This window comes from Letharia columbiana (genome assembly GCF_014066305.1).
Source record: "Letharia columbiana isolate WasteWater2 chromosome Unknown Sc0000001_s0, whole genome shotgun sequence".
NCBI lineage: Eukaryota > Fungi > Ascomycota > Lecanoromycetes > Lecanorales > Parmeliaceae > Letharia > Letharia columbiana.
The window spans coordinates 1402884-1418532 of record NW_023501037.1 but is presented as its reverse complement, the minus strand read 5'-3'; the positions used below and the strand labels follow the sequence as shown (position 1 = coordinate 1418532).

General features: G+C 50.0%; 7 protein-coding genes across 7 annotated transcripts; 3 read left to right on the top strand and 4 right to left on the bottom strand.

The window, feature by feature from the left end:
- Positions 1 to 812: 812 nt before the first annotated feature.
- On the top strand, positions 813 to 2779 carry HO173_001023 (uncharacterized protein; the record flags this gene model as incomplete). The annotated part of the gene is made up of 2 exons (XM_037302969.1): positions 813 to 2500; positions 2551 to 2779. 2 exons carry the CDS (start codon positions 813 to 815, stop codon positions 2777 to 2779), a joined length of 1917 nt encoding a protein of 638 aa, XP_037170476.1.
- Positions 2780 to 3620: 841 nt separating this feature from the next.
- Positions 3621 to 4253, bottom strand: HO173_001022 (uncharacterized protein; the record flags this gene model as incomplete). The annotated part of the gene is made up of 1 exon (XM_037302968.1): positions 3621 to 4253. One exon carries the CDS (start codon positions 4251 to 4253, stop codon positions 3621 to 3623), a length of 633 nt encoding a protein of 210 aa, XP_037170475.1.
- Positions 4254 to 4541: 288 nt separating this feature from the next.
- Positions 4542 to 6428, bottom strand: HO173_001021 (uncharacterized protein; the record flags this gene model as incomplete). The annotated part of the gene is made up of 1 exon (XM_037302967.1): positions 4542 to 6428. The coding sequence occupies one exon, from the start codon at positions 6426 to 6428 to the stop codon at positions 4542 to 4544; it is 1887 nt and encodes a 628-aa protein (XP_037170474.1).
- Positions 6429 to 7103: 675 nt separating this feature from the next.
- Positions 7104 to 7865, top strand: HO173_001020 (uncharacterized protein; the record flags this gene model as incomplete). Its single annotated transcript, XM_037302966.1, has 1 exon — positions 7104 to 7865. The coding sequence occupies one exon, from the start codon at positions 7104 to 7106 to the stop codon at positions 7863 to 7865; it is 762 nt and encodes a 253-aa protein (XP_037170473.1).
- Positions 7866 to 8238: 373 nt separating this feature from the next.
- On the top strand, positions 8239 to 8672 carry HO173_001019 (uncharacterized protein; the record flags this gene model as incomplete). The annotated part of the gene is made up of 3 exons (XM_037302965.1): positions 8239 to 8241; positions 8300 to 8413; positions 8475 to 8672. 3 exons carry the CDS (start codon positions 8239 to 8241, stop codon positions 8670 to 8672), a joined length of 315 nt encoding a protein of 104 aa, XP_037170472.1.
- Positions 8673 to 9842: 1170 nt separating this feature from the next.
- HO173_001018 (uncharacterized protein) lies at positions 9843 to 11310 on the bottom strand (the record flags this gene model as incomplete). The annotated part of the gene is made up of 3 exons (XM_037302964.1): positions 9843 to 10117; positions 10165 to 10760; positions 10886 to 11310. The coding sequence occupies 3 exons, from the start codon at positions 11308 to 11310 to the stop codon at positions 9843 to 9845; spliced, it is 1296 nt and encodes a 431-aa protein (XP_037170471.1).
- A 1412-nt stretch (positions 11311 to 12722) lies between these two features.
- On the bottom strand, positions 12723 to 15032 carry HO173_001017 (uncharacterized protein; the record flags this gene model as incomplete). Its single annotated transcript, XM_037302963.1, has 2 exons — positions 12723 to 14434; positions 14489 to 15032. 2 exons carry the CDS (start codon positions 15030 to 15032, stop codon positions 12723 to 12725), a joined length of 2256 nt encoding a protein of 751 aa, XP_037170470.1.
- Positions 15033 to 15649: the final 617 nt, after the last annotated feature.

Below are 15649 nucleotides of genomic sequence, written 5' to 3'. Positions count from 1 at the left end.
CCCCCATCTCCCCCCCCCCCTCCCTTGGGTCCCTAGGTTCTTGGTTACGAGGTTGCGTCTTATTAGAGGTCTGATGGTGTATGAGGATAGAGCTTTGCCCTTCTAGTCTTCGGCCAACTGAGGTGCTCACGTATTTCACACACTGTTCCTTTCCTTCCTTTCCTTCCTAGGCCGCCGGCAGATAGCCAGCCTGTGCCAATTCCACACGGGCAGTAAATCATCTAATTAGCTCCACGGTGAATCCAGAGTCCAGAATCCAGAAATTCAGATGATGTGTTCCCCCCAGTCTACCGATGCTTTTAAGTCGTCTGTGCTGTGTCAAACCTACCTAGTAGTGCTTGCCTCCTTCCGCCCAAAGAATTTGAACCAAGCCCCATATCCCCCAATTTTTCTACCATTCTCATCCTTTCTCTTCTCACTCTTCTTTTTACTCCTTCATCCGCCGCCCATCTTCCTGATTCTTCCCTTAACACGCCTTCTTCATACTTCGGAACCCCCAATTTTGAGGTGTATGCTCGGCTAATCTATCCAGAGCTTCGGTAGACAGAGTTCAAGATTGCACTCAAGCCTTAGATCCGTCGCCCACTCCCCTTCAAACCCACCGAAGGCCTGTCATCGCACTTTTGGAAGCTATTGCGACGTTCACAGTGCACAACGTGTCATCACCGTGACCGGCCCAACCATAACAAAGCCGTCTCGGATATATTATCAGGCTTACACTCTTCACCTCACTTTCCTCCTGTGACCTTTTTCTTTTCTTTTCACTCTTCTTGCGTCAGAAAATTCGGTGATTGTGGTGGTTGTGGAGCAAGATGTCGGCAGCAAGAGAAATTCATGCAAATCGCGGGGAGAGCACCTCGCCCGGTCTGTCATCTCCACCCTCGCCCAATTCGCCAACACGGCAAACGGCAACACCAACACACTCTCATATTAATGCTGCCTCGTTGCCCCCAAATGTTCAGATTGAAGGAAATGATGGAGGAGGATTGAAATCGGCAAAATCCATCGGCGCTAAAACTGCAGTTGCCCCTCTAAGGAAACCTCGCAAAAAGAGAGACCCTGAGAGCAAACCGGCAAGCGGCAACAACAATAACAGCAACAGCAACAGCAACAGCAACAGCAACAACAACAACAATGAAAATGCATCCACTGCCACTGATGGTCAAGAACAAATACCCAAAAAAACTCGTGCTGCCAGAGGTACTTCGGAACACTTCAAAAGAAGGCAACAGAAGCAGCTTGAGCAAAACCAGAGCGCAAGAGAAGCTGAGGCGCTGCAAGTCTCCCGCCAACTCAAAATCACTGAGTCTCTTCCCCCCAGATCCCCGCTCCCGCCAACAAATATTGGTGTTCCTGCTATCCACCCCGCACACCAAAACGGAAATAGTGAAGCTATTCCCACAACCCAGATTCATTCTCACCAAAATATCCTGCCCACTACACGACCAGCGAGTGGCCAAAATTACGATCCAATCAGATCTTCTACTGTAGCGCCTCGCCCAAGCTCTCCATTGGTAACAACACCTACGCCCCAGAGGCCTTACAAATTTCCCAGCGCGAGTGCCTCGCCCTCCATACATAGTATGATCGAGCAAACAAGTACACCGCCTTTGTACTCGTACCCTCAGCCACCAAAACGCGAAAATGACACCAGAGCATCATCGCCGCCTGAGCCAAAGCGACCGCGCTTATCTCCACCTTTGCCTGTCACCACCCAACAGCCCGCCGGCCCTTCACCAAGAGATACTGTCCCTGCAATATCGAATACATCAACTTCTAACACAATCATCGTAATGGACATCGACACAGATGAGCCTAGCGCACCTGTCAACAAGACCAGCACCAACATCAAGAAGCCAAGCCCGAATGCAAACACCGCTGTCTCATCTTCATCCCATTCACCCAAACCGGCTCGTCCCAAAGAGACCCAGGTTGCTATCTCCTCAGGCAGCGGTCTTCTATCTGGCTCAATCTTCGGCGGTGGCATTGACAGTACCGGACCAGAGAAGACTGCGCCAACAGTCGTTCTTAATGTGCCTCTCACTGGCGAAAATCAATACGTCAATTTCACTCGCTTGGCCGAAGAACGATACGGCTTCAACGCGCTGCATCCCCGCCTGGCAGCGCAGCGCGAACGACTTGCTCGAGTTGCTGCAGCGGGCGCTGCTCTCGAGAACGCCAATAAGAGTGGTGGTAACTCCGGCTCGGGCGACGAAATGTCTGTCGATCTCTCCGACGGGGAAGCTGACAATAGCAATGTCGAAATGGGAGGAGTGAATGATGGCGAGAGGATCCAGAAATCTGGGGAGGAGACTGGTGAAGGCGGTGTGGTGAAGAAGCCGAGGAAGAGGACGATGAAGGAAGACATGTACGACAAGGAAGATGACTTCATCGACGACACGGAGATGATTTGGGAGGAGCAAGCTGCTGCTAGTAAGGACGGATTCTTCGTGTATAGTGGTCCTTTGGTTCCTCCGGGACAAGAGCCTCAGGTTGAGAGGTACGTGCCACCGTTTTCCAGTCCATGGACCATGTACTGACCTTTTGCAGGGCCGATGGCCCACCAAAACGTGGTCGCGGTACTGGACGTGGGCGAGGAGGAGCTGCAAGAGGCGCTACGAGAGCAGCTGCGAACCCCAAAGACGGAGCGAAAGCGCCAGGGCGAAAGCCACGTGTTACCAAAGCGGCCAAAGAGCAAATGGAGAGGGAGAAGGCTCAGAGAGAGAGCAGCCTGGCTGTCCTTGCATCGAAGCCTGCGCTTACACTTGCTCCGGCTTGAACGACTTCAAACTGTGCCAGACCCTTTTCAACATAGACGCCCACTATCAGTGTCGGCCCTGCCATCGAGCTTTGACATACTGTATCACCATTGAGATTTGACTTTCAGCTGCATGGCCTTCTCAGCTCGAGACTGGTGGTCTTCGTTTATGGTCACCCCCAGCCGCTATTGAATCAATCGTCCGTTTGCCTCGGAGCATCGATCCACTGTATAATTACGTCGACGGGATATCCTTTTCTCGCCACGAGTAGCTAGATACCTGAATAGGTAAGGCTTTACTGAGTTAGGGGGAGGATTGTACGATACGAGCTCGAGGTGATTGAGCCTATGACAGTTCCTATGGCCCTACGACCAGTCATTTGGTCGACGACAGGTTCCATAGCCTACGAAGTGTACTATGTTTCCCCTCGTTCCTTCTAACATTGCCTTTCTTCTCATGAGCGAGCATGACATGCATGTATGTAATGATAGACGCTTGCATAGATAGCTTGACAGAAAAGTAGGAAATTCCCCGACCGTGATTGTGCAGTGCTTAGTCGCCCATGCAGCACTTGGGACCAGATTTGGTTCTCTGTATACTTGGTCTCATGTGTGCCGTTCCGATTTGTCTTTTATTGTAGTGGCGACCTTCGCTCTATACACCAAATCCGCTTTTTTGTACTCTGCCATTACACCACTGCATCTACAAAACTGCTTTCTCACCAAAAGTAGCTTGAGATCCAAGACACCTGTCATTTCGCCAACTCATCTACGAACCCTTAACCTTCTACGTCCATCTCTCCAGCACGAGCAACCAAGGCAGCTGCTCCACGACGGTTTTCTCTCGCTCCAAGCTTCCACCTCACGGAGCACCCCAACCCACACACCACTTCAACCCCCTCCACCCCAGAACCGCCAGTACAACCCTCCCCGCCGCACCCATCGCCTTCAACCTCCCCGCCTGACTCGTCTCCGCAGACGCCGTGCTCCCAGAAGACCCACTCCCACTCCCACTTCCCCCGTAAACCCCCGCCGGCGGATCGTTCTCACTCGGCTGCGTCCCCTCGCTCGCCAGCGGGCAGCCAGGCGCGGGTGTGTAACCGGGCGGAGGCGCATAGGGTAAGAATTCCGTGGGTGGTGTGGGACATGTGTCGGCTTCCAGGGCGTGCGGGAGGATTGACGTTGGGAGATGGGCTAGTGCTGGGGGATGGATTTTTGACGTTTGGTTTGTGTTGGGTGCTGGTATTGAGGTTGTGAGGAGAGGGAGGGTGAGGGTGTTGGTAAAGAGGAAGATCATCGTGTTGAAGTGTAGGGAGAGCATTGTGGATTGGCAAGGGCAATGGTGGTTTTGAGGTGAAAGCGTTTGCTTGGAGGGCATGCTCGGAGCGAGGTGGGAGGAAGGAGGGTGATGGTCTCCAGAGATATGGGAGAGTCGATGCGTTGAGGCGGTGTGGGCTTGTGGAAAAGCCAGCCCAATGAGAACTTGCATAACCATGTGCCGAAAGTGAAGCGTGGAGCGCATTCATGCTATTGAATTTGAGACATGGGATTGCCACACTGTTCATGCAGGTTCCTGAATGCTATTGATGCAGCTTTCTTGAATAGGAACTCGAATGCCAAGCCTCTTCGGCGCTGGTGCCCAATCACCAGAGTGGTCAAAGGGTGGAGCGCACAGCTCAACCGACAACGCATAAAATAATAGTGATAGGGTGAAGCGGGTGAAGCAACCAACAAGGAGTAGGATATGTACCTTAGTAAGTAATCTTTCTATGACAAGATACAATCACGTAAATGTAAATCTTTCATACACTCGCCACCACAAAGCCATATTAGCAGCAACTATTAGATCTAGCATCTGCAAACCTTCCTTCTCGATTATCAATTTGCCCAACTTCGCTTGCTTTCCTCCGAACCCTCCACCGGCGTGCTCTTGCCCAAGCGACAAATCTAGACGCTCTTCAAACTCGACCTTGGGCGCAAAATACCCGGCTTCATGCCTATCCTTGGCTTCAAAGGAAGAGGATGAGCGCTGTCGATGTTGATGCGGGAACAAAGAGGACGAGCGTTTGGCCTCTCTTCGGGTTCCAGGCACGAGGCTTTTCGAAGCCGGAGATCCGAGTGTCTTTGAGCTTGGCAGATTGAAGCGCAATTCACTGACCTGCGCTGAACGCATCCCTGGTCCAAATCTTGGACTCGAAGAGGCATACGAATGCTTGCATTTGAAAGATCGACCTGCCACACCTGTCGTGAACTCACAGATACCATCCCAAGGGCTTCTTAATATGTAACCCTTTGTAGATTCCGACTTTAACTCCGGCAAACCATTTGTAAAAGAACGATCTGATGCTATAGAATCCAAGCTCTGGTGGCTGTGTCTCGGAAGGTCGACGCTTGGTCGTGTTCCCTGATATAAGAACGTGGAGTCAATGGACTCGGGTCTGCGCCTTTGGTTCCAACTCATTGCATGTCCGGGTACTTGCAGATGGCGTTGAAAACAAAGTTGCTCTTCTGCAGCCGTGATGGTCGTGCGATTGTCACGAGTCCCCTTTGACTTCTCCGTATCAGGACGTGCGTGTTTGGCGAATGAATTGATGTGATCAACGAATCTCAAGTATCCGTGCGTCATAATGTGAATAGATATTCCATGGCTGGATTCGCCAAATCCACTGACTGTAGGCTTTGTGTCCTTGCTCGATATTTTGCCAACAGTCCATTGCTCGTTGTTATAGCGTCTGATCAATGACAGCGTGGCGTCCTGTAAATCCTTAGCATTTGACCCATCCTTCGTTACCCTCTTCGAGCCCTGCGAAACAGAGTGTGCTATTGGTTTGCGGTGTAAAAATCTAGAGCGAACACTGTTTGCAACGAGGGAGTCTTTCAAGCTCGCTGCAAGAGGTCGAGGAGGAGCCATTGGGACGCTGTTGTTGCCTCCAGAGAATGGCCGAGGAGGCAACTTCGGAGGTGTCCCGGCAGGCTGCTCTGACCACCTCCTCAGATCAATATTTTGCTTCTCGGGAACATCCTGGAGAGGTGGATTGTCAACGGAAAGAAAGTGTTGATGCATGGGACGCGGCCCAAGAAGCTTTCGATCTGGCAGCGGTGGGCTTACATCCAAGCGTCGATGCTCGGCCACGTTGTCCTGGCTCGAAGGTTTTTGTTCAGCTTGCGGACTGCCTGTTGCGCTATTGGAATAAGTTTGGAAATAGGAATTGGCTTCTGGCGGAGGTTCAAGACGATCACCTAAGCCAAGCCTCGAGCTTGGTGGCAGCGGTTTCCTCCGGACACCACCTGTACTGGTGGGGTTTACAGGCTTTCCAGGACCATCCTCCTCGTCAGAATGATGTTCGGAGTCCTCAGAGGAGGTGAGAAGCTCATAGTCTTCTAGCTTGTCCACATGCATGTAGTAAAGCGAGCTCTGCACGTCTTGGGCGGTAACGACCTTTTGTTGAGGCTTCATGGTAGTAAGGAAAACATCTGGCGTCTCCATTAGCTCCATGTTTCTAGCATCGGGTACCGAGAAGCAAATACCGTGCGATCCAGGCACTCGTGCGATGTAGAGCACAAGCGGCTGTTGCAAGTCGCCCGTCAAGCTGTGTAGGGGCTGGTCTGGTGGATTATCTGCAAGTTCTATGACTGATGCTAGCGATCCTGCCTGAATTGGTTTGGCCATTGAAGATTGACGAGGTATACGCCGAATCGCATTGGGTGATTAGACATATGCGAGCGATGAGAAGCTCCAGATGTCAAGGAGCTGCGATTTTTCTCCGATGACACGATATAGATGCCTGAACATGATTAGGGCTAATGCTGCGCCATCTAGAGTTGCGGAGCAGTCCTCGCTGGTCAACAAAGCTGCAAGATGCCAAGTGAGTAAGCCTTTGATACATGGCTGAGGAATTTCTGAGATTTTGGATAGGGAAGAAGGTACATAATGTAAGATTACATTATTGGTGTCGATGCTTACCGAGACGAAAATAGCGACGAGTACTCTAGAATAATAAGTGCAGGGCTGCCCCGCATGCAGGGTCCAACGAGCCCACCTCGTGGTCGATCGCCTACAACCCAAGTGACTCCGCCTCCAACTGTGCTTTGTCCGCACTATGGGGCTAGCAGATCGAGCGTGGATGCTATTATTGGCTTCGACAGCGAGGAAAATGCCTCAGCAAGCTCTGTACGAGTCAAGACGGTACCAGGAGAGTGGCATATATAAGAGCGTTCTGATTTCTCTCTTCTCATAATCATCTCCTACCAAAAGACATAAAACATTTCATAACTAGCTACATGACCGTGCAAGCAAGACCAAGCAGACAAACAAGCTCAAGCACATCTCCTCCCAGTGGTCATTATGGAAGGCAGTTTCCCATCCGTGAATTACCCTCTCCACGGAGGCTCTCCTGAAGCGAGCTCCAACCCGCCTCAGGCTTCTTATCCGCCTATGAAGACCTACCAATCCCTCCATCTGAAACAAATATCCTCAAAAGCCCAAATTCTTACCTTCGACCAGCCGCACCCAGCCCATCCAACCTACAGTATCGAAACAACCAGCACCTCTTTCCTAGGACACAAGCCTGATCTTGCCATCTCCCGCGAGCACAACAACGTCTCTCAGAAGGTCGCAGAAGGAAACTTTGAGAAACACAATCCCGTCTCCAAGATTAAGTATCGCGACTTGAAGAAGGTAGAAGAGCTTCGGCTAGAGGACCACCAAACCCAACGCACTATCGGAATCATTGATGGGATGCCATGGGGCTGGTGGCAGCCATCGCAAGTGGACAACTTGCTGGTAGAAATAGTGGCTCCATCGAACGAGCTCATCGCTCGCTTCGTCTACTCGAACGATCATAACTTCTCCGATAAGGTTATCAAGTTTGGCACCGTGCTAGGGGAGCTCCAGGTCGATGAGCAGTATGCCAGCAACCAAACAGTACTGGACCAGGTTGTGTGCATGACAGTCACTTTGGTCGAGAGGGAGAAGCGACGACAGCATAAATTGAAGGGAGAGGCAGGGACGGCTCCAGTGGCAAGCTTGAAGGCGGGAATCACTCACCCCAGTAACCTAGAAGTCGACGGACCTGCTCTTCCGTACGATGACGGAGTCATCCGCTAGAGGCAATCGAGATGGGTCTATTGGCGGCCTATGAGGTGAAATGGGTTGGGGTTCACTGAGGTGGTAGCCTTGGCATGGACAAGCTGACACCTCTGTACGAACAAGAGTGGAAGAATGAATGAAGGAATAGCTAGCTCAGGAGATCTAGTCATGGCAATGTACTTTATGATTTGCAGCATCACAACGGCTGAAACGTCTTCTTCCTGAAATCATCGATCGAACACATCATTGATGCCGGGAGTTTTTGAAGGCAGGTTGTAAAGCATCTTGTTCAGCCCTATGGAGAGCTTGGTAAATAATTTTACACCTTGCCTTTAGAGTACTATCACTCTTGTGCCAGAGTTCCAAAACCCGTAGAGAAAATATTCCAGCCATGGTGAGAGACACACAAGTGTTTAAGAAATTTGCAATGTTAGCTCACCATACTCCCCAAGGGAAAATCGAAGAAACCGAAGCCAGAGCCCAAGAGCCCGAGTCCAGCAACATCCTCACGGGCAATCACGGAGTCAGAGGAGCCTGTTAGTCCAGCAGAAGACCCCACAGCGGAGGTATATCCTCTAGAAAGTCCCCTCCGTCAAGCGAGAATAAAGATTTCTGACCGAATCGCAGGCCTCACCACCGCCCAAAGAGGATTTCGAATCGTACTACATCAAACGGGTCACGGCGGAATTCGCAGACGACATCGACAAACTGCGGAATGCCCCCGATTTTAGCGAGGAATCTGTGCCGGTGTTGATCCAGGCGCTGAAACAGGGTTCGAAAGGGTTTAGTGATGAGGACAAGGAGAAAGTAATGAGAGGGAGGTAGAAGCGGAGTGGCGTTTCTTTCATGTTAAGCGAGAGCTTTTTTCCAAAGTCAACCACTGAGTACCTATTGTCCAAGTCTACATATCGACTTTGAAATGGAGCCGTGTAAATTGCAACAAAGAAACAAAAATAAAAATAAAGCTAAAAAACCAAAACAAATTTTTCTGCATAAAGCAGTGTGTTTTCCAAAGATTGATTATCGGAGAATTGGGACATCGGCACGGTCACTTCTGGTAAAAGGCAAGGAGTGAATTCGTTACCGCGTTCCCCTCCATGAATAATCTGGACTTAAACTAAAATATAAACATTATATTGAAAGAAGGTGAATTTCCTTGATTGAGCGACAAAAGTTGGTTCGCTTACTACGCTGAAACTGGCAGACTCAGGACTTGGTCTGCTTGGCTCATGCAAAAAGCACAGGGGTTTGCACGTCAGATAACTTGACCCTTGTTTGCAGACCAGAAACATTCTACTTGAGCTTGTTCAATCATATACTACTGGGGCTCAAGACCGCCACATTGCTGCTTATTATGAAAGTCTGACTTATCGCAGCGGTGAATAGTCAGGAGTTCGATGCCTTGATTATGACTACCTATTAGGCTATGTACACATCAAATCAGACATCTCTGTTGCATGCCAGAGCTTCACGTTCGAAGCCTCTTCTCTTTCTTTACACCCTTTCATGACATCATGCTTGGAAAGCATCGGAAATCGCCTGTATATTCGCCACGAGTCTCGAAATGCCCAGACCGGAGCAGCTCTATCACGACTGCTCCAATGTAATCCCGTATGCACAATTGCCAAGCGAATGCGGTGGCCTCTATGTGAAATGACCCGAACCTTATTTACTGAAGCGAACAGGAAGTATGTAGAAGCGAATGTTCTCTGAATATGGAGGCGGATGTCTAGCTGACGAACGGATTGTTCTATGCGAGGCTGGGTTGCAGCGTTATGGGCGCGGCCCAGTTAGTGCAACGGATTAAAAATTATATAAAGAGAAGCCCGGTCGTATCCAAGAAGTGGGCCAGTGTATGTACGTGTTGGGAAGCCTTTGTCGTTTGTCTACAAAGATACATCCGCTCGCTCGCCCGTTCAATGATGCGTGATCGTTAGCCGTAAACTCGGCGGTATGACGGCGCCGAGAGATATCTTGTTGTATGACGGAAGAATTTCATCGCTGAGCTTCAGAATCTGAGTGAGAAGCCAGAGTCGCGCCTTCCCAGGAATCGCTCTCGTCGATCGGGCTCCTCGAATCAGACGACACCGACGACGATGAACCAACGGTCCAGTCGTCAGCGTCCTCTGTCCCCGAATCAAGACTTATATAGCCTTTCTCTGCTGGGTCGTCCCCAACCTCTACGAAATCGTAATCCCAGCGAAGGAATTTGTTTGGCTGTTGACGTGGCAGAAACTTGGACTTGACAACATGGAAGATGACTCCAGAGACTAAAGTCCGTAAGCAAGAGTATGAAACAATGGGCAAGCCAACTCACGTAGACTGCCTCCCACCAGATCTACTGCGTAATGATGTGAAAGGTACATGGTCGCCCACCACAACCAGAGCGTATACAACGCGAAGAGTGGAGTAAGTCGGGGGAAAACATGACTCATGAACAGTGCTTCCATCACAGCGCTTCCAGCATGTAAAGAAGGGAAAGCGCCAAAGACCATGGGCGATCCGGTAAAGCCAGGAGTGTACAGTGCGATCCCAAACAGCTTATCGATAGCCGCCAATCCTGCTGGTGAGCCATGTATTGAATAGTTGGCGGGCGCGAGTCCATACATGTTCTCATACCACGGCGGAGAGCATGGGAATGTTAGTTGTATCGCCACCCCAATGAGGTTCATCCAGCCAAAGCTTTTTGCAAACATGGGCACCGTGCCTGGGGCTGCAAACACGAACATGATAATTGAGCATACAGCTGGCGCTCCAAAATGTATTATGCCATAAGGTAGCCATGCCATGATGCTGAGGAAGGTGCTCGTGTGTGCCGAGAGGATATTGCTCAAGTTGGCCCCGTAGAATATATTCTCGAGCGCTGGGAGGACCCGGACCCAAATTGGAGGCCGCCAAGTGCTCGGTATGAACCTTGGGGAGTGTAAGTTAGCCTGTGGTTCAAAAGATAAGCCCGTGCTTTGCGCTCCGCAACAATGCGGGGAGGCACCCGGTCGGTGGAGATGGAAAGGCGCAAACACAAGAAGAAAAGTTCTTACCCGCAAGCATAGAAGAAAACCAGCCATGACCATATAGCCAGAGAAGGGAGGAGAAATTGGCGAGTGACGGGCAGTATGAGGGCAGCGATTATTAGGGTCGCAAGCGCAGTCTTGATCAATGGACCGGGCGATGGTATGATGCATAGGGAGAATATTCCGAGTACGATGAGTATAAGGTATTGGCCATCATAAAATGACCACCGATGTACGCGTAGCGATTCTATAGTGTCGGCAGGCGAGTAAGAGGTCTCCAGGTTGCCGAGGGATGTTGAAGGCGATTGTCGGCTTCGCACTTTTGACCGCAATTTCCTTCGTATGCGATGGGGTATTATGGTGGGTATCGAAGGTGCCCAGGAGAAGGGTAGCAGGATCTTCGAGTAGGTCTTTTTGAAGTCATTCCGCGAAGGAAAAGTGGACTTCCTCATGTTCCGGAGGCCTGCCGAAGCACAGCCGGAGAGGCGGTTGGGCCCCTTCCTTTTGCTACAGCGCGACGGCCTCTGAACTTTTCTTCTTCTCTTTTTTTCGCGGAGGAAGAATTAATCAGTGAAATGTAGGGTGTGAGAAGATGGAGAAGAGGTGAAGAGATTGGAGTGAGTGGGTGGACAGAAGGGAGGGATGGAGTTGTGCTTTTGGTAGGAGCAAAAGATTTGGAGTTTTGGAGTCGGATGATCTACAAGTAACTAAGTTAAATCGCGGACATTCGGTTCGCAAAAAGCCGAAAACGTCTTGACGGCCAAGACTTTGCGGGGAATGTTCCGGTTGTTCATTTGTTCATTTGTTTATTCTTTTCTTTTTCTTGTAAAAGAAGAGAAAGTAGAATGTGGATTGTGTTTTGACTTTGAAAAGAAAGAGCAGAAGTCAGAGTCAGAGTCAGAGTCAGAGTCAGAGGAAATCCTTCGGGGATGCGTGATTTAATAAATCAATAATTAATTAGGTATTTTATTGAAAGCCAGCTGCAAAGTAATTTCAGCGGCACGGTCGGCTTCAAAGCTTCACAATCAGTATATCCATGTCATCTAGTCAGTACTTTAGTCAGCGGTCAGCGCCAAATTCCCTCGATCCTTCAACACAAACACTTGACTTCGCATATCTCTTCCCTCATCATCCTACTTGTATCTGGAAGCGGTCTCCCCTATTGTGACGTCCTTTGTACGAAAAATCAGCATTATTGTGGCACGAACGAAGCGAGCGAGAAAGCGATCGTCATGTCTATCTGAGCCTCACCGAAATGATGAATGAAACGCGCAACTTCAGCCTTATGTTGTGCATCTCTTGGCAACATGTGAATTTCCGAAAATACCCCCTTCACCCCCTCCTTCTTAGATACCTAGATGTAAGCAATCACGCGACCTATCGAACAGCAGACATTTCACCTATCACTACTTTTCGCAACTTGTACGATACATGCAATGTGCATACACAACCAGGTACCATAATGGCAGACCAATCTACAACAACGTCCTGGTCGAGTTGCACCCCAGGTCCATAACCACCGTAGGCAAAATCATGTAACGCAATGTGCATTCTGCTTATCTGCTTCCTATCTACCGCTAATGGTACATTGAATTGTCTGTCTGTGACTTTGAAGCCTGCAACAATTGCGAAAAATTGGGCCTAAGGAGTGTCTGCTGTATCTCAAACATGGAAGAAATCAGTTGAAAGTGATCAACTGTCATCCTCACTGCAGGGACCTCCCGCAGAGGCAGTCCCCCCAAGCGCCTTCTCATTCTACATTTCAACACGTCCCTCACTGTATCTCGCCGTCCAACGCCAACGCTAAGATCATGCGGGTTTGGAACGTTGTTCATCGGCGAAATGATGTAGTTGATCTCAAATTCTAGCTGCCGAAGAAGTCGGTGGAAAAGGGGTCATTGGAGTTGCAGGCATCCTCGTATCCGCTATCTGGCACCGACCCACCACCAAAGCCTGTCATCTCGAGCTCTGCGTTGAAGAAATCGTGAAATTCTGTGTTCGCCTCCTTCGTATGTTCTGCTTTGTTCAATGTAGATGACAAGTCGAAGTCTTTCTTGAAAAAATCTAGGTTGTCGTCAAAAAGCACAGGTATTGACTGGGAAGAGTTGGCGTCAGAGCTGCCTTCAAAGTCGAAGAATTTGGACGCTGCTGGTGATGATGAAGAGAGGTCCAGCTCCGGAGGAGTGCCGAAATAGCTTGTGGAACTCTTCCGGGATCCGGAGTTGCTCTTCGGAAACTCATGTTGCTCTTCGGAAGTTCCAGCAAGCTTTGGCGAAGGGCTCATGCTGACGGCCTTTGGGGTGTGCGAATGCTGGGAATGCTGCGACGAAAAGCAGTTTCCAGTGCTGTAGCTTGGCGAAGTGGGTGGAGTGTATGAAAAGAGGTCTCCACAGAAGTCTCCCGAAATGTCGCCCGAGATCTGTTGCAAAGACTCATGACCATGAGAAGGACTCGATGTGGTAAAGTCCATGTCGTCGAAGAGTTGCTCTGGGCTAGGGTATGAGGAGGCTGATGAGCCAGACGCCGAGGAAGCATACTCTCCAAGGCATCTCTTTTCAAGCACTCTCTGACGAGTCTTTGCCGACTTCTCGAGTCTCTCCTCAGTATCGGGTCTCGGCTTCTTAGGCCTCCCACGCTTGATGACTTTCTTCGGCGTACCATCAAATGCACCGATACACATGCCACGTTGTCGGTGTCGAGTAAGGGCATCGTGTCGTGCGAACCCCTTGCCACAAGGACACGAATATGACTTAACACCGCTGTGGATGTTGGCGTGCCGCTTTAGGTCGTGCTGGCGAACAAAGCACTTGAGGCAATCCTTGCATTGAAATTGGCGGTCGCCAAGATGGGTTTGCACGTGAGACTTGATGTTCTCCTTCCTGCCAAACTTCTTGTCGCAATGCGGGTACAAGCATTTCCATCTGTTGTCGTCCTCTGGTAATCCAATGAACGAGGCGATATCATTACAGGTTACACCCGTGTCAATCCAATCTTCTGTGTCATTCTCTGACATCGAATGGGACCTTGGATATGGATCCTCTTTCATGGGAGAAGGATAGACCGCAAGGTCATCCGCACTTTGTGAACTAGGCAGCCCTGATAGCTTGGTCGCAACGAGTGGGCCATTGACACCAACATTGAGGTCTTCGAACAATGTCATGTGCGCCATCTCTGGTGAAGATTGGAATGATGTAACGGCGGATGAAACAGCGTTGGACATGGGTGAATAGTTCGAAGCATTGTACCCACCAATGCTGCCAGGGATGTCCATTTTCAAATTCGACATGTTCATGAAGTTCGGCTGAGGGAAAGCTGCCAGGTCGACCGAGCCTCGCTGCCGTCCTTGCGGCGGTGCCGTGTTGGGAGGAGATGGAACATCCGGGCTCATAGCATGTTGCCTCATCGCAGCGAAGTTGTCTTGACAAGAAGTTCCGCGTTGCATCGCATGAGAGGCTTTGATGGTCAAATTTGGGTCTCTTCGAGTAGGGGAAGATTCTGCAGTACGACTCTGCAGAGCCTTGTTAGTGTGCGCATTCTGTGAGAACGGAGTTGTGGCCGGAGTTATTGGAAAGTAATCTGCATGAATGTTAACATTCGCTGTCGCGACCCATGGTCAGAATTGTCACTGACCCGTTCTCATTTGACTTAGAGGTGTGCACGGTCGCTGAGTTCCATCTCTAGCGGTAGGTCTCTGCGAGTCTTCTTGGGATGGCAGGCCGTGTGGCATAGCTTTTGTTTTTGTTGTTTCATTAGGTAGGATGTTTTCTGTATATTCGTCGTGTCCTGTTCCGAAGCCGTCGAGGTATCCAGCGGAGGTGGTCGAGTCGAAAGATTGAAAAATGTCCATAGTATTACTGTTGTATGCGTCCTGTAGCGAGTGTGGTTGACCGCTGCTGTTCTCCCAAGCTGTCATTGGGGTATTTGGTTGGTCATCCATAAAGAATCCAGTACCATGTTCCTGACATGGCGCCTGCTGGATGTTCGTTAGAGACTGATGTCGATGGATTGATCGCGTTAGTGTTTTCGATTGTTCATGGCCCGGTCGAGCCGTTGAGTGCTGCTGCTGCACTTCTCGCATTAGTGCTTGGATTAGTTGCTGTCGGTTATGATATTCATCCTCGGTCAATAATTCATCCTGCTGGAAAAGTTCGTCGTGTATTTGGGTGCTAGACATTGACTGATCTATGCTTAGACCTCGTCGATGTGGCTCATGTTGTCGTTGTGTTGCAGGAAGAAGGGTCTTTGGAGTGTTGAATATCGTGGGCGTCGAATTTTGTCGTTGGTGTCGTCCTGGGAGAAGATTCGAAGTCTGATGAGACAGCATGAAGATGCAAGATGAGTTCGAAAAGGGCTGTTGTCGAAGAGCGCAATAGTTGTCCTTCGTGGTTCGAGACTGTCAATCTTGTGTCAGCGCTGGCCATGCCACCGCCATGCCACCTAACTCAGGTTTTCGACTGCGTACCTCGTGCAGCGCAAGCCGGTCGGCCGGGCTAGACTCGTTTGCTTTGAGTTTTACCCAGACGAATGCCGGTATGTATTATCGCAGTTGGAGATTAGATGGGGGGTTTTTCCGAAGAATTGCTCTTTGGCAGGTGCTGTGACGGATGCTCCTGGTGTGTTGTCGGAGTTTTCTTCTCGAATAGTAGATTTGGTATCTTTGAGATCAATTATGATGTGTTTTTTGGTTTGTAGATGTAGAGCAAGCCAGCTTGTGGAGTGAGAAGGAATTTGGGAGTAGGTTGCTGCAAGTCGAGCAACTGTTTACAAAAAAGAGGCCGAGCCGGTTGTCAG